Source organism: Halictus rubicundus, chromosome 6, assembly GCF_050948215.1.
Source record: "Halictus rubicundus isolate RS-2024b chromosome 6, iyHalRubi1_principal, whole genome shotgun sequence".
Lineage (NCBI taxonomy): Eukaryota > Metazoa > Arthropoda > Insecta > Hymenoptera > Halictidae > Halictus > Halictus rubicundus.
In genome coordinates, this window is record NC_135154.1 from 13,839,190 (window position 1) to 13,855,896 (window position 16,707).

At 37.4% G+C, this 16,707-nt stretch overlaps 3 protein-coding genes and 1 long non-coding RNA gene across 12 annotated transcripts; 2 read left to right on the forward strand and 2 right to left on the reverse strand.

Moving 5' to 3' along the window:
- The first annotated feature begins 7 nt into the window (after window positions 1-7).
- LOC143355335 (cyclin-dependent kinase-like 4) lies at window positions 8-11,760 on the forward strand. 4 transcript variants are annotated; one of them, XM_076790084.1, is made up of 6 exons: window positions 8-698; window positions 6,279-6,468; window positions 9,031-9,378; window positions 9,907-10,173; window positions 10,259-10,417; window positions 10,634-11,760. In XM_076790084.1, exons 1-6 carry the CDS (start codon window positions 634-636, stop codon window positions 10,775-10,777), a joined length of 1,173 nt encoding a protein of 390 aa, XP_076646199.1. In that variant the 5' UTR covers window positions 8-633; the 3' UTR covers window positions 10,778-11,760. The 4 variants fall into 4 exon arrangements, with proteins under 4 accessions (XP_076646199.1, XP_076646200.1, XP_076646202.1 ...); XM_076790085.1 differs by lacking the exon at window positions 8-698 and adding an exon at window positions 2,525-2,644; XM_076790087.1 differs by lacking the exon at window positions 8-698 and adding an exon at window positions 3,256-3,678.
- An 88-nt stretch (window positions 11,761-11,848) lies between these two features.
- LOC143355339 (uncharacterized) lies at window positions 11,849-12,451 on the reverse strand. The gene is made up of 2 exons (XR_013082489.1): window positions 12,198-12,451; window positions 11,849-12,113 (listed from the first exon to the last, which is right to left on the reverse strand). It is a non-coding gene; the product is annotated as an uncharacterized LOC143355339 (long non-coding RNA).
- Window positions 12,452-12,639: 188 nt separating this feature from the next.
- Window positions 12,640-15,424, forward strand: LOC143355334 (galactose mutarotase). Of its 3 annotated transcripts, none has more exons than XM_076790080.1 (6): window positions 12,647-12,787; window positions 13,387-13,555; window positions 13,687-13,898; window positions 14,221-14,588; window positions 14,773-15,198; window positions 15,258-15,424. In XM_076790080.1, the coding sequence occupies exons 2-6, from the start codon at window positions 13,458-13,460 to the stop codon at window positions 15,336-15,338; spliced, it is 1,185 nt and encodes a 394-aa protein (XP_076646195.1). In that variant the 5' UTR covers window positions 12,647-12,787; window positions 13,387-13,457; the 3' UTR covers window positions 15,339-15,424. The 3 variants fall into 3 exon arrangements, with proteins under 3 accessions (XP_076646198.1, XP_076646195.1, XP_076646196.1); XM_076790081.1 differs by lacking the exon at window positions 12,647-12,787 and adding an exon at window positions 13,254-13,316; XM_076790083.1 differs by lacking the exon at window positions 13,387-13,555 and having other exon boundaries at window positions 12,640-12,787.
- LOC143355337 (small integral membrane protein 12) lies at window positions 15,374-16,284 on the reverse strand. 4 transcript variants are annotated; one of them, XM_076790094.1, is made up of 2 exons: window positions 15,911-16,284; window positions 15,374-15,735 (listed from the first exon to the last, which is right to left on the reverse strand). In XM_076790094.1, exon 2 carries the CDS (start codon window positions 15,733-15,735, stop codon window positions 15,493-15,495), a length of 243 nt encoding a protein of 80 aa, XP_076646209.1. In that variant the 5' UTR covers window positions 15,911-16,284; the 3' UTR covers window positions 15,374-15,492. The 4 variants fall into 4 exon arrangements, with proteins under 4 accessions (XP_076646209.1, XP_076646208.1, XP_076646205.1 ...); XM_076790093.1 differs by having other exon boundaries at window positions 15,374-15,738; window positions 15,911-16,281; XM_076790090.1 differs by having other exon boundaries at window positions 15,865-16,281.
- Window positions 16,285-16,707: the final 423 nt, after the last annotated feature.

The window sequence follows — 16,707 nt, forward strand, 5'->3', positions numbered from 1 at the left end:
AACTGCAGTGTAGCTGTCTTTACATTTACAACAATCTCAATTAAAAGAACAGACTGCAACAAACGACTGAAACGGTTCGATAAAGTATTCTTTCGCTACAAACCACGAGCACGAAACCAATAAATGTTAATTCAATTTTTTAAATCTTGAATAAATATCCGCAGTTTAAACAACTATTCGAAAATACGAATTCAAAAATTGTGTGTCTAAGTTATTATAAAAATGATTGTACAGTATCGAACATTACTGGCGAGCAGGTTATAAAAATGGCCGAATGCGATCTAATTCTCTCCATATTCGCGAATGTCCCGTTCCATCGATTTTAAAAACTCAAAATGCTTCGATGTCCACCGAACTGTTGCAAACTTATTGACGGGTATAGTTGTTCCCGTCTGGCAGAGCATCCACTAGTACGATCGATCAGCTCCGTGACGTTGTTAAACAAATGGTTCGGTACGTCTAATCAAACGATTCACTGGCGAAACGTGGGTGTTGTTGGTAATGACTACCACAAGCTGGCCTGTCAATAATGCCGTTCGGTCAGACGCGATCAACGAAAGTTAGAGTGAAGTTCTCGACGATGCATCTTGCGAACACCGTTCGCGAAGCGAGATTTTTGTGAGAAACATTCGCATGGACAAATGGCTCCAAGATAGAAAGCTCTGGCTCTTAGGTAGCACCCTACCTCTGCTACCAAGGTAAACAGTCGCTCTTTTACCATACTAAAACCCCGTAAAAAAAGAACTGCCTCTTTTGAGATTAAACAACACACTGGACACTGAAAATAAAAGATATTATCGGCACGAACAAAATTTAGGGTCCTCGTTTAAATGTCATCTGATCAATTGATGATGACACGTCTCGACGTGCATCCAAATATTTATAGTGACATTTTTTTATTCATTTACATGATACGATTTGTTCACGTCGTGTATAGAGTATTTTTAATTTATTATGTGGAGACTGTACGCCATTGTTATACAAATGACAAAATAGTTGCGATGCTGTGTAAAATGAAATTCGAAAAATAAAAAGTGTATTGCTGTTGACACATTCGTCAACAGCAATTATTTTTATTTTTTAAGTTGTATTTTGTACGATGAAGTACAAGATTATAAAAAGAATATTAAGTTTGTGTGAAAAGTTTCAAACGTTACATCGTTGAAGCTAACCTCATCGGTAATATTAATACAGCCTGCAGAGTTTAGTTTCATTTTATAGAAAAAATTAGTGTAATATTATACGACGCAACTACAAATTTTAGTAAAAGATGTGTACAAACACTTAGGTTAAACAGTGCTTTATTCTTTTTATTTTTATTAAGAATGTCATTTGATAGAAAATGAGACAAGTTGTTTGTATACATTGAAATTGTTGCGTTGTGATATTGTGCCTGTACATTTACGTATTTTGTAAATGTTTGATATCAACAGTAGATTTATTCAATTTTTTTTTTGCATCATCTTTAAAATGTTCTTTTCACTTCGATGTTATTATTAATTTACGTTATCATAGTTTCTTAATTCTTCTTGAAAGAATTAGTCCGAAACGTAATGCAGTGACACTGAAACTAGAAATTGAAGCATAATTCTTTGCAGAATGCATGACTTTGACATTGAATCGAACAGATCGATTTTTACTACTCAGTCTCATCACGCAAACTGCAACGTATACATTGTACGTCATCAATTACTATATATCTGCCGAAATAAATACATCCACCAGCGGAAAGAAAGACTTTTCACTGTGCAGTCCAAGAAAATATAAAGAAGACAATTCAAATTTCATTTATATTTAGATTTCTAATTCTTCCTTAAATTAGTTAAATAAAAATTTCAATTACTACGATTACCGATCGGATAACAGTCGCGATAATACATAGTACAGGAATAAAGAAAACTATTTTAAAAATGTGACACCCAAATAAGGATATTTAAATTGTAATCATACAGTTTCGTTCGTAATTCCAAGTGAAGAACTTATGTTTTTTCCACGTTAATGTGCGTCACTTGACACGATCGATTTTTCTGATGTAGCAGCCAAGATACGGTGATCAAAGAATTAATTATTTAAATGTTGCTTTCACTTGTTATATCTAGCATCTAATTTGTTCTGAGAATAGGTCCAACATAGCAGACATGCTCAATACAGTACACCACACAATTTGTTTAAACATACAATCGAAGCTGAGAACATGCGCCAAAATATTTTACATGAACCCCTATTTGACATGGACCATAAATGAATAGCTTTCATAATTAACCAAACTGTTAACAAATACCTTTTATTTATACCAATTCGTATTTCGATCTAATAAGAATGATTAAATACAGCTTGCAAGCGTTGCTTGTTGCATCAACTTCTAAAATTTGAGACCAGAACAGTTTGGGAAGTTCGTTAAACTCAACCGGAAGTTCTGCAAGTCCTGCCGCCCCCACCGTTGGTTAGCTATGACGCCAAAAATATTATAGCCCCGTTCACGGTCATCATTCAAACGTGGACAGTATAGTGGCGTACTATCGATTGTCAATAATCAAGAGGACATTTGTAAAGTAGTGTTTCAGCACGTTTAGTAACGTTCGGTATGTGCCATGACGCGGTTCTGGTGTTATCCAAAGTCAATGAACACCATCATTGGATTTTTGTACGTATACATTTTCGTGGACAACGTATCACTTTCACATTGTTAACTTGTTAAACCGAGAAAACCTGACAATCACAATAACTATACACTCGATTGGAAAGTATGAAAAAATATGTAAAATCCTCGAGTATGCGTGCAAGATCAATTAATTCCGACAGATTAATTTCTTAAATGGTTCTTCCGGGGCTAGAAAAATAGGAAGAACATTTCATTATACATTATTTTCTTAGCGTTAATAAAAACGGGTAAGTGACATTCTCAAGGTTTCCGTTTCTAATTACTTTAGAATTGTACTAGAAAATTCTGTAAAGCGTGCACCAGAGTACTGGTCAGAAAGGAAGGGTACTAGAAAAAGGTCAGGATAATAAGCAACGTTCTTTGGGACCTAATTCCAAGGTATCTCGAGCGCTAAATCAATTCCATTACTTTTCACTCGCCCATAACACGCGAATCCTCTAATGCCAATAACAGCAGTGGTATTTGCTTTATTATTTTTCAAGTAGTTCATGACATGACGTCCCCGACCAAAATGCCACCTTGTCTATCGCGTAAGTGTGGCGAATCGAAAGAAATATTTATCGTACGACGAACAGCCTGATTGATCAACCCCCAGTGCAATTTCACAGCACGGTGTTTTCCCCAAATCAAGTAATCATCGCTTTAATTCGAATTTTTATGAAATGCTGCGTGAAAATGCGGATTAATGTTATAATTGTAATACCGTAATCATAATTTGTAATCGATGACATTCGAGTCAGTGAAATTAGCCGACAGTACGACGTAATCACAGGGGTCGATGAAACGTTTCTAATCAACATCGTTAACCCCTAAATGGCCGCGATGCACTTCTCGTCGATTTAAAACTTTCACCGCGGTTTCTTTTTAAATTTTCGACGTTGTTCGTCCATCGCACTCAATCCCGCACGAAAATCTCAAAAGCGTCGAGCATGGTGGATCACTTATGTTCGTATCACTTGGTTCGACATGGTAAACGACTTAAAATTCGCAAATTATGGCCAGCACGTGCCACTTTGGTAAGTTGATTAATGAACTGCCGCTGGTTTGTGCGCGTTCATGTTCCTGAGAAGCATTCTCGACGAACACGTACTATAAAGCGGCGATTTATTTATACTATTTACTGCTCCGTGAGGTTATACAGTCGTTTTCTTTTTCTCTCAGTTGAGTCGTCGTTTAATCTGCTTTGCACACTAACTTTGCGAATTTTTGCAAACAAAACTACGAAGATCTATATGAATTTATATTTTCAGAAACAAGCTTGAATTACTTGAAATCAATTTTTATATATTTTTGTATTTCGACTTCAGGGAACAAGTTTGTATTATTTTAAATTATTTGTTTTCTGACGAAGGTAACAATGTTGTACTCTTTCAACTAATCCTGCTTTACGAAACTTTACACGTATTAAGAGAATAGTTACAATTCATTTCCAAATTTATATTTTCCCCTTCTATGTTTACTGTAAACTTGAAGTAAAATCGAATACAAATGTTTGAGTTGCAGATAAGCCCTTCGTAAATCAGTACAAGTACGAAAAAATTAGCTCGGTGTTACCGTAAAAATGACATAATAAATTTTTCGGTAATCAGGAACATGTGTGTCGCTGGTTTTGCGAAAACGCAGCCAAAGCATGCAAGCGGATAAAAGAACTGTGTCGCGCGTTCTTACGAACCTAATACTGCGACATTTACGATGCATGGTTTGAGTGATCACCTAATAAAACGAACGTCATAAATAAATCCGAGGGAATTTTATTTGTAACTCTTTCAGAAACAATAGCGGACTGTAATGCGGGGTGGGTCACATAAAATTTTTATATTAGCCGGACATTATTGCGATCCAAGAGCGCCTGCGCCAGGATCCGATTCAAATAACGCGAAAGCCACAGGGGAGCTTGACCCTTGGTCATCGTCGAGGGTGCAAACAGTTTGGTCTCCAACCTTTAACGCGATAGCATGCTCTTTACGCAGCAGTTCACCTCTTTGCCATGCCTCGCCAAGTATAAAAAGTGGGTACAGGCCCAAGCTTCGTCTCGAACTTTCTTCGAACGATTAGTCCAAAATTGCAGAGATACTGCACTCTAAAATCGACTAACTTGGTGAACACGAAACTTTCGTTCTCGTGTGGCTGAACCTTCGCAATGTTTGCAAATTTGTTTCACGGGAAAATATTGTCGGCGTCCGATAGTGTTCGTTCATTCATCTACGAAATTATTTTATCGTCGTGTGAAAATTGCGTAAACTCTGTGACATAGTCTGTTAGACCAGTTATCATAGGGTAGTTCTTTTAAAAAGGGAATTGACGGTGACTGTGTCTATACCGGCCATGATTTATAACAATTTCATCTAATCTTTTATCGTTGCTGTGGATCACGATCGTTACCGCGTAACTCTATGAAAATACAGATTTTTATTACGGGCACATTGACAGAAAATGTGTCAGCGGTTGTATTATGATACAAATCTTGTTACACTTTTTTTAATACTTTTTGATACCGAGTTTTAAAATAGGTCAACAATGATATCAATCTGCAATCTAATTATCAGTCACTTGAATTGTTATTTATGTTAGGTCCGATAAGATAATTTGTTTCAGAACAATGGCTACCGAAAAGTACAGGGTGTCCAGAAGAAATAATTCTAGAGTATTCGTATAATCTGTTGTTGGTTCGTTTTGTTTTCGTACGCAAGAAACGGGACAAAACTTGGTCGACGTGCCTGGTCATTGTTCACTGTTTCTACTTACCGTGTGCATAAATGCGCGTGCATTGAATACACTTCTGAAATAGATATCGATTTTTCTTCTGACACGTTCGAGTAACTTTTTTATATAAAATTATCACATTTTGACCAAACATTTCCATATCTAAAGTGGGAGATCCCAGAGGATTGTGATAACACCGTGATAGTGATTATTGCATATGTTTTCCAACAGTAAGCAAAGATACGATTGATGTAATCGCTCGGTATTAGTAAACAAATAATTAGCTCTATAACGTTCGTTTTATTCTAAATAGATCTGTATTCTTTACTGGAGCCTTAACAACTAATCACCCCTTACAGCCGATCACGTCGGTGACATAACGATTGCGATACATGAATCGAGATTGTCAGTTGCACTCCATGCATGCGTGCATTCGCATGTCGCGATGCATAGAGATAGCATCCGCGTTGGCCCCATAACTGTGTCAAATTTTTCATACGGATACGGAGCTCACCGATTGCTAAAATCGTATGAGCATTTTCTTCTTCAAATTTTTAGGCAGCAGTTCCATTGTCGCTGAATAAAATTTCAATTACTGATAAATACATACGTTAATAACTAATCTACTGTTCTTTGCTGGTTGCTGGATTTATTTCTGAGCGAACTACGACCCCACGTAAATTAAAAAAATGTATTATTAATGCGATAGGAGAATTGCAAGATGTCAAGATATTAAACTTCTCTTTACCAGAATTTCATCACCATTAAAGATATTTAGATGAAAACCTATGTTAGCCTGTGTGAAAATTTATGTTATTTTAGGTGTGACAAAATAGCTCAAGATTACTGGGTTATTTGTAAGTCGGTATTTTTCCACTAAAACTCATGGGAAATTTCGCTTTTTTTTTTGCAGGTCACGCGCGCCGAGCAAGGCGATGGAACGATACGAACGGCTGGCGCGACTTGGGGAGGGTAGCTACGGCGTCGTCTTCCAGTGCAGAGATCGGCAAACTGGAAAATTAGTGGCTGTAAAAAAGTTCCAACAAACCGAGGATGATCCCCTCATACGGAAAATCGCCCTCCGAGAAATACGATTACTCAAGGTCAGCTCCAAAAGCTAATCCCCCGCCATTTCTACTCTCTGCATGTATAGTTCCACAACTGTAGCCTGCATGTCACAGACAACTCAAAGAAAACATAACTTTCATCCATTTTGGCGTCATCGGGTCCATGTATCTCATTCTTGAAGTTGCAAACAAATAATTTAATTGTTACATACTTTCCCCTTTTCCCAAAACTGATCAACACAGGATTTCGTTCGCGGAGCAAAGCGTCTCCAATATTTAACAAAATCGTCATCCGCGAAGCGTTAACCATTCAGACCCAGAGTTATAAACGGTTCACCCAAATTCTAGTTCTTCAGCAGTGTAAATTCTTAGCTGTTTATACCAAGTTCAAGATGAGAATCAAAATTGAGTTCAAGGAACTGGATAGAAAAATACGTAACAGAAGATTTCTATATTGAATGGATCTTGTTATGGCTGTGATGTGACCGCTCAAGGTTTAACACTTGAAATCTCCTCAACTACGTACCGTAGTGTTATCGTAAAATCTATGAAGGAAGTTCTCTGCCTCTAGTTCCTACATTGACCGATGCTAGGCTCCCTGCGTCCACTCCGAGGGTGAACGACCCTTGTAAATTGCAAGTACGAAACCCGTGGGCCGTCTTCGAATGAAGAAAATCGCGGAGACAATCTTGTTTAAATCGACCGAAGACGATCGTTCGATTCCAGAATTGTTCGGGGAAAGAAGTAAAAGCCACAGGCGAAAACTCGTAATCTTACACGGCCGTGTAACCGCATAAATCGACGGGTTGGCTACAAGAAGTGGCCAACGGTCAATACCGCGGCGGTCAATATCTTAGCGTGTTCTCCTCTTGCCGACCTAGCCTTATCGAAATAATCGGAGGGCTCCCTCCGAAACATATGCGCATTCAAACGAGCCTCCACTCTGCTCTGACATTTCGCCTCAAGGATATTTTCGCTACGTGCACAAAATAAATCTGAGCCGCGATGCTAATAATTCCTCCCCCACCCGCTTTCGACTGTAAACTGTAACACGTGGCCGCAATATCCGCTCAACTTTCCTCGGACTTTTTCCTCTGGGTCACGGAATTTTTAAGACTTCCCCGAAGCCGCTTGTGCCTCGAAAAGTTTGACGCTTCGCATGATTTTTTAGATAAGCTCCACTCGTAACGAACACTCGTAGCACAACAATTTCAACGCGCTTTTATGCCTGACACTTGTTAATGAGCTGTGTCGAAATAGTCACGAAAAAATTATCTTGTCCCTTTGTAATTCCAACGAACTTTACCATTTGTTTTGAGAGGACACTCCCTTTTTTCTCAGCAGAAATCATGCGTGGAAGAACTTTTATATACTAGTTTGTTATTGAGAAGCTAATATTGCAATGGTACCTTAGGGTCTCTTGTGACTTCACCTTGTTTTAAATATTCAAGTTTCGAAACCTGAGACTGTACAGGCTGTTGATAGTATCTCCAAATTTTTACGGCATTTTGCAACTCCCATTTTTTGTAGATTTTATAAAAATTGCAAAATTCCAGAAATTAATCTGTATAAGTTTCTGGAAAGACTTTTTTATACTGGCAATTTTGATGTTAAATTATGATTGAATAAAACCATTGAGAGTGGTCGCAACTAATTCAACTGTTCGACATTTCTCAGCAAAGGGGATTGCTTAGATCCATCAGTCTCGTTATTTAGGATTGGATAGCAATCTGCGAGGTACATAAATGATTAGGCTATACCTCCAATTAGGAAAAAAGTAGGACGAAACCTCTATTAAGGTTGGTCAAGCAGAATAAAGTGCATCGCCATTTTATAATCTGGATCATTCGTTTAAGGTGCTAAGCTCTACTCAATTCTTTTCGCTATAAGAAATTTTCCTCTTGATTATTGTTTTGATACTCGAAAGAAATGCTAGATAAATAGAAAATAAAAAAATAATAATGAAGTAAAAAAAAGTTTTTTTTTGTTTTTTCTGTTCAGAAAAAGTTACGTTCCCGTTGCACTTGCACATGCGAAATTTTATGTTACGAGAAATAAAAGTTTTTTAGTAATATTCGGAATAACACATGAAAAATTCTAGCTTACTTCATTGGTTCGGTGGTTTTCTTGAAATTAATTCCAGAAGATAACTACCACACTGACGGATCAATACTCCATAAAAATATGTAAAATACCTCCAGGTGTGTACTTTAAGATTACAAACTTCAAGTGTTTCGAACAAGTTAAAGAAACTCCTACGCATAATTATTTTGTAATGCAGTAGCAAAAATCAATACACAGAAAGTTTTGCTAGGATCACGACAAACTTCAGGGAAATGCCTCAAGGTTGAAGCTAATGAGACCTTAATCAATTGCGGAACGGCGACAGCAAGTTTTACTTGCTAATTGACAAGTCAGTCACAATAAAGTAATCCAATAATTTCTTTGCAACTGTCATTTCAAGGAAAATTTTTAAATTCCTTTTACACGTAGTCTACTAAAAGGCTTCCAAAGGGTCAATAGTCCGTTAACGTCCTGGAAAATCGTCGATCCTGATCATTTAGTATTTTGCTAATAGCGGAAACGTTTATTTCGCAGAATCTGAAACACCCCAACCTTGTCAACCTGTTGGAGGTGTTCAGGAGGAAACGGAAGCTGCACCTAGTCTTCGAATACTGCGAGTACACGTTGCTGAACGAAATGGAGAGGTACCCTTGCGGTTGTCCAGAGATAACCACGAAGCAGCTCACCTGGCAAATTCTACAAGGTATCGCGTATTGCCATCGGCTGGGTTGCGTCCACAGGGACGTCAAACCGGAAAACATTTTAATCACGGCGGACGGTGTGGTGAAACTGTGCGACTTCGGTTTCGCGCGAATGCTCAGCCCCGGTGAAAATTATACAGAGTACGTCGCAACTAGATGGTACAGAGCACCCGAATTGCTGGTAATTTTATGGATAATTAAGAAAGAGTTTCGTTTTATCATTGTCCGCTCCGAACTGAATTCTTTCGTCCAGAAAAAAAGGGCACCTTAATGTCTCGGTATATCAGAAGTTCGGATAATCGAGGTCCTACTATATCGCGGTTTAAACGAGTAAATACAATCCGAACTGTATCGTGTTTGGTCTCATTTTAATCAGAAAAGTATGGCGAATCTGTTGACAAAAGTCTCATAAAAAAATCATTAGAAAACGAAGTTTTATCATAAAGTTCGATACTAACGGCAAGGGATCAAGGATTTAACATTTCGGTCCCGAGGTTTTCGCATACATCGAGACATTACTGTGTTATTTCATTGACGAGAATAGAGGACAGGTTTAAAATAGAATCAAATAATTAAAGGAAATTATTAGATTGCGTTACTGGGGCGACATGACTTAGATTGAAATTGCTACTGCTATTGAAACAATTGATCAAGAAAAAATCGTCGGGTAGATAACGGGTTAAATGTGAAAATTTATGCACTTTGTCAGGTGGGAGACACCCAATATGGTACGCCGGTAGATGTATGGGCAATCGGCTGTGTCTTCGCGGAATTAATTCGCGGAGAAGCACTGTGGCCAGGCAAATCGGACGTGGATCAACTATACCTAATTCGAAGAAGCATCGGCGATTTATTGCCGAGGCATGTGGCGATTTTCCAGCAAAATGAATTTTTCGCTGGCGTTACTTTGCCGACACCTCAAACACTTGCCCCCTTAGACGACGCGCTACCTAACAGAGGAAATATCATTTTACAGGTGTGCATTTGTTTCGTTTTCTTTTATGAGATACAACGCTGTGTAGTTCATATGAATATATGATTTGATTTCATATTCTTTCCAGCTCGACTTTCTTAAAAAATGTTTGGACAAGGATCCGGATCAAAGGTGGACCTGCGAACAACTCACACAGCACACCTATTTCGAAAACTTTCATTTCAAAATGCCCGAAGCTGAAATGGAGGAGTTTGAGAAATTGAAAAAATACAGGGACCGCTCGAGAGTAAGTAGACTTTTGTTCATTTGCTAAACTAATGAGAACTAGACTGCGGATTTAGGAAAATTTTGCAATCTACAGAATTTGATGGAACGTTTAATCGGTATAAAAGATTTATATTTGCATGAACATTCGCAATCCAATGACGAATGAACTCGAAAATCCCGTGTACGGTGAATGTATGTCGCAGTCTGTTAATTGAATATTTGTATTACATTTTAGAATAGTAATTGCAGTCAAATATTACCCCAACTTCCTAAGGCTGGCGCTTCGATACATAGTCAAAACGAAAATCGGCCGAAAAGCTCCTCTATGCATCACCGGAAGGATTTCGATCACCTGCCTACTATAAAGGGTATCAATTGAGGTCTTCTGTGATTATAAAGTACTTGTACAGGATGCCTGCAGAATCGACAACAGTCGTTTGGGCTTTAAGAACGATTGCAGTTCTGGTGGAAAAAAGAAAAAATTACGTTATACGCGTGATTGTGAACGGTATCTTATAGAGACACTGTTGAAAGTCTTTGTGTACCATCAATTTCTCTGTTTTATTTTGATTTCTATCAAGTTTTACGTTTGATCGACGTAATACGGCTAAACCTCATTTCATGTTTAATTGCATGGAGCAAGAATTCGTTGTACATATGCTACTACACGAAACCTACCTTTATATACAGATAGTAAATATTGAAAACAGTTCCAAATACTTTTGAAATCATGACGAAACTATAGCAAGTCTTTATGTTATGGTAAATTATTATTGTTGTAAAGCAGAATGCAATCCTACGTTTGACTTGTTAGAACTTCTTTAGACTTTAAAGTTAGAGCCACGGTACATGAAGCATTTCCGCAATCATTGCTAGGAAGAAATGTACGCTTCTTAGGTCTGTTTTGATCTATCAGACCATAATCCAAGGTCGTTATTTTTGGGAACATCCTGTATACTCTATATACATATACATATATTTATTTATTTATACTTTATAAATATTCATTATTTAATAATAATTATTACTATCTTTTATTTGTATATGCACATTTGTCTTTGAAACACTTATGATTTTGTTGTATTAACATGATTTCCATGTTATATACATATTTATTATTTTATGTACATTGTATGTACGTTTTAGAATAAATTTTTGTATAAAACCATTTGCGTTGTATTCAATTTACTTCTGAAGTGGTATAAATAGATTGTCAGCTCTCATTGCACGAGGTAAGTAAATATATTTCAATTAATACCAACATAATGAATATTTAAATATATTGTTGTTGGCCCATGATTGCGTTGTTTCATTGTGGACAAACTTAAAAGTATGTACATAGCATTTAATTATTTATATTTATGTACATGCACACGATCGAAGATGTCTATTGTAGAATATTAGCATGATGTAATTTGGTGTATAAGTTACTAATGCTAAAATGTCATCTTAGTGTCTCATTTTTCAACTGGCTTCTGAAAACGTCGATAGAGTCGTAGAAAAGGATGTGGGCGTCTCTGTTCAGCGGGTACGTTGAATTGTTGTACATATTGCCAACCAATATGAAGTCCGACAAACCCAATAATAAATGTAGCTACGGATGACATAAAACGCACATCTTCCTTGATTTTCATCTTATAAATGTGCTTAAAACAAGGATAGCCGTTACCTGTTTCATCAAACGACTTTCAAGCAACTTTTGTTAAAATGATATTCTACGGCAAAAACATTACGGACAATGAAATTTCTGGTATTTAACAAATTTATACAAAAGATATTATTTAACGTTACATACGTACTCTATTGTCAACGTAAGATTACTTTGATAGAGCCACAGCCACATTTGTTTTGAAATCTCTTATAGGTTATGAAAGCCGCTCGTCAACCATTTTCATTACGACTTCTATAGACAGGCAACTCTTGCGTAAAAAATGGAAGGTCGTATAGCACCACTAGCGATGAACTTTTTAATTAAACAGAAAAGAGGAAAATCCGAACTTTGCTCATGTTTGTGTATTTGTGAATTTAAATAAGATATCGTGGTTGTTTAGAGACAAATTTCATTTCTTAGCACAGCGTAACATCTTATCAGTAAGCATTGGTAAAAAGTACTCGTTCAAGTATAAGCAGAGAGGAAATTTCCTCTCTGGTATAAGCCAGCATGAGCTGTGATTGCAGACATAGTCGATACCAGTGCTGATTTGTCTGAAAGATTAAACTACTACTTGTTAAATTGATCGCAACAGATTGTTACCTCTGTTGCCACGAATCTTTCTTCGTGTCCGGACGGTGTGATCACTTCCCAAAAAATCCTTCAGACTTCAATATCCAGAATTTATCGATCGTACGGTTGAAAAATTTATTTGAAATACGGGCATCCATATACAGGGTGAGTCATTTAACTGTATCAATCGAATTTACTTGTCAACTGTTTCTTATATTAAAAAATGTTTCAAACGAAAGCCGGGAGTACGATGCGATAATTAGTCTTTTGATATTTTGCTATTTTATCGAATATAATACCGATCTTGGGTTCTTGTATTATAAAATATTTGATTTTACGATTCGTAAAGGTATACTGAACGCTGAGCATAAAACTATTGAAGGATATATGCTGTCACAAACTAATAATTACTGAAATGTTTTCTAACTGTTTTTAACGCAATTAGAGTTCAAAATGATGTCAATTATATTTCATATAAGCGCGCAGATGGTTAGTGAAAGGGAGTGACGTGCGACAAGTGTTTTTCAGTGTCGCATGATTATAAGGATGCTATCCTTTATCTTCATTGTATATATATATCCTCTCATAAGTGTCGTTAGTGGCTTACGCTAAACTCTACTTTTTTATGTATCTTTCGCTACCCGTAAATACGATAAAGGCCGCGCTATCTTGACAACTATTAGTTTTTGACAGTGTATAACTTAACAATTTTTCTCTCAGCGTTCAGTACTTTTTCGTATATTATAAAGTTTGCCTTTCCGCAGCTCCTCGAAAGTTTGCAAAGTGCGACGGTATAGTGGTCACAATTGCGCAAAAACTACAGTGATCTTCCAAAATGAATCGAAAAAATTCGACAACTCGTTTGATAAGCTTAATATTCATTTTTATCGGATTGATAAATGAGGATCGATTTTGCTTTGCAACGGTGGAAAGGTAGCGAGACGTTCAAAGACCATTGAAACAATTGTATCGAAATAAATTTTATTAAAGGATTCTGAGCATAAATTAGAGTAGGGCCGCAACAGCCGAAACCGTCCACTTAAGTCAATTGTCTAACCGTTTAGATCAATCGCCATGGGTCCTACTTGCGAGCAGTCGATAAAAGTCACGAAATGGGGTTCCGTAGACGGGCAAACTGTAGAGAAGTATACGTTACAAAATAAAGCGGGTCAAGAGGTGGATATCATAACGTACGGTGCCACGATAACGTCTATCAGAACACCGGATAAACAGGGCAACATTGCGGATATTGTTCTAGGCTTCGATAATATTGAAGGTATTGTGAGAGGTTTCTAAAGATTTTATCTCTGTTCTTTGTGATAACTAAACCGTGAATATTAAGTATTCATGGCAAAAATAAATAGGTAAAGTACAAAACTGAAAAGACATTAAAAGAGCTTAAGGATATTTTTACGTTATTTTCGACTTTTTATAATTAGGAGAAAATATACGTTGTTATTTAATTTCTGTTTCTAACAATTGACTTGGACAATTTCTATTTTTCATAAAGATCCCCAGTTTAGCGATAATCGATATCGATCTAAAGCCGGCTGTTACCAGACGATCGGATCTCACCAAATTTTTTATTTTTTTATCAGGATATTTGTCGAGCAGTAACCCGTATTTCGGCGCGACTGTCGGACGCGTCGCGAACCGTATCGGGAAAGCGCAATTCACTTTAAACGGAAAAACGTATCATTTACCGAAAAACGTTGGCGAAAATACTCTTCACGGTGGCTTCAAGGGCTGGAGTAAGAAAGTATGGAACGCTACGATTCACAACAACACGCTCGTGTTGTCGCTTCTCAGCGAGGATGGAGACGAAGGTTTTCCCGGTGCTGCGATAGCTTCGGCTACTTTCTGGCTAACGGAGGACGGGGAATTGCATCTCGACATGAACGTTGTCACCACCAAACCTACCCCGATCAATTTGACCAATCACAGTTACTTCAACCTGGCTGGGCACGTGCGTAAATCGATCATGTTTACTTCTCCATAGTTGAAATTATTCCCTTGTCCTCTAATACCGAGGCAGACCTATTTTAAATCAGTGCAAAAGCTCGTGACCGATTTCGTATTAAAATATAAGAAGGAATCAGACACGAATTTTTGTATTGACCTAATAATATCTCCTTATTCGTATCTTTCAGAAAACTAACGCACCCGCGCTGTACGAACACGTGATCGCGGTGAACGCGGATCGTTGGACCGTTACCGACAAGAACAGCATCCCTACAGGTGAAATACGACCGGTGAAGAATTCCATAATGGACTTAAGAAATTCGACAAAGCTCGGAGACGTGATCAACAAAGTGCCGGGAGGTGGTTACGATTATAACTTTTGTCTGATCGAGAGCGATTCTGCGGACAAGAACAAGTTGGTCGGAAAAGTTGTACACCCCGCTTCCGGAAGATACTTGGAAGTTCATTCTAATCAGCCCGGCGTGCAATTATACACGGCTAATTCCCTACCCGCTCAAGGAAGCACTCCCATTCATGGGAAAGACGGGGCCGAATATTTTAAGCATGGAGCATTATGCTTGGAGACTCAGAACTATCCGGATGCTGTAAATCATGTAAGTTATTAGAATACAGTGTGATAAATCTGTTGCTTTGATTTTGAAATTTGTTGCAGGAAAACTTCCCCAACAGTATTCTGCAACCGGGAGATGTCTACCGCCATACTGTTATGTACAAATTTGGTGTGTCTAAATGAGCAGAGACTTCTAACGCTTTGCAAGAACTTCTAGATACTTTCTAAATGTAAATTTTTTGGTATAATATATGATCAACTGCAACGAATTTTGGAGTTACATTTTGAATGGATTCAATAATTCTTGCCCAAAATTCTATACAAAATGTAATTCAGTCTATGCGGATAAAGAAGGAGGAAGATTGATCTCTAACGGTCGATGTGCTTTCTTGTTAGACGTGGAATCTGTGTCCTCCAATTGCCTATCTTCGCGTTGTTGTTTTATCGATGCGGTCGAAGGTGTATAACGATCGGATATCAGCCCTTCTATGTGATAGCCGATATAACCGATAAGACCGGCTATAGGAAGTTGTAGGTATCTGTTGAATCTACCGAAAACTCTCGCGATGATCGGCCACATCTTCTGAAATCAAAGCACAACGTACTTCACTTGTCTTCCCGGCAACGGAATTCGATAAAAACATGGACTAGATATACATAGGTTAGGATAGCTCCACGAATTGTACATCGCCATCGACAAGGAACTAACCTGTTTCTTGATGAACTCGCAACTTAGAACGTCTAACAGTATTTACCCGATAGCAGATTTATGTACGTTGTTACAAGTATTTTCTTTTACAATAGTTGTGCGGACATAGGCGATACCAAAAACGTTAACAAGATTGAAACCCTTCCAAGTAACCCACGACACTCAATTCTAAAACGTAGATTAGGATGAAGTAAAATCAACAATGTATACAGGCATTATTTGACTAGTATAATTTCAGTATTATTTTCGTAACAGTTGATTGTATTTTTAATGAAACAGAAACCCGACACTACATATGTGGGAATCCTTGTAGAAGAGTCGTAGTTACTGATCACATGGCCACAAATATTGACGTCAAAAATAAAAGAGAAATGAGATCGCACCTAGAGTTATGTGTTCCAGTATAGTACTGCACCAAGCGGCCTATGCGAACCCTAACAGTTTAGTGTCAACGGAGAGGAATCCGTTGACAAAAGGAATTGTTCTAATCTGTTACACAGAGGATATGAGAGTGCTCACGTCCGGGGTTCCCGATATAGTGCTGACATCTGCTCAGCCTTAGCATGGCACAGAACCGGGCCGTCTTTCCTGGAACAGAACCGGGCCGTCTTTTAGCATAAAACCGAACGCACATTATTTTTTTAACCAGAATTAGAACGCACAGCTTAATTGTTTTTTACACAGAATTTTTAACACAGAAAATGAAATTTAACAATACAATTAATAAATATGATTATACATAAAGTTTATTTCTTATAAAATATAAAAAATATAAAATATAAAGAAACAATACTATAAGGTATAAAAAATAGCAAACAATACAATTATAATTAAAACTTAAAA

Excerpts from the sequence above, each read along its gene's own strand:
- LOC143355335 (XM_076790084.1), top strand. The coding sequence starts at position 634 with ATGGACAAATGGCTCCAAGATAGAAAGCTCTGGCTCTTAGGTAGCACC. Across the intron at positions 699-6,278 it reads ACCCTACCTCTGCTACCAAG|GTCACGCGCGCCGAGCAAGG; the intron begins GTAAACAGTCGC and ends TTTTTTTTGCAG. Across the intron at positions 10,418-10,633 it reads AATACAGGGACCGCTCGAGA|AATAGTAATTGCAGTCAAAT; the intron begins GTAAGTAGACTT and ends ATTACATTTTAG.
- LOC143355334 (XM_076790080.1), top strand. The coding sequence starts at position 13,458 with ATGAATCGAAAAAATTCGACAACTCGTTTGATAAGCTTAATATTCATT. Across the intron at positions 13,556-13,686 it reads TGCTTTGCAACGGTGGAAAG|ATCAATCGCCATGGGTCCTA; the intron begins GTAGCGAGACGT and ends CTAACCGTTTAG. Across the intron at positions 13,899-14,220 it reads AGGCTTCGATAATATTGAAG|GATATTTGTCGAGCAGTAAC; the intron begins GTATTGTGAGAG and ends TTTTTTTATCAG.
- LOC143355337 (XM_076790094.1), bottom strand. The coding sequence starts at position 15,735 with ATGTGGCCGATCATCGCGAGAGTTTTCGGTAGATTCAACAGATACCTA.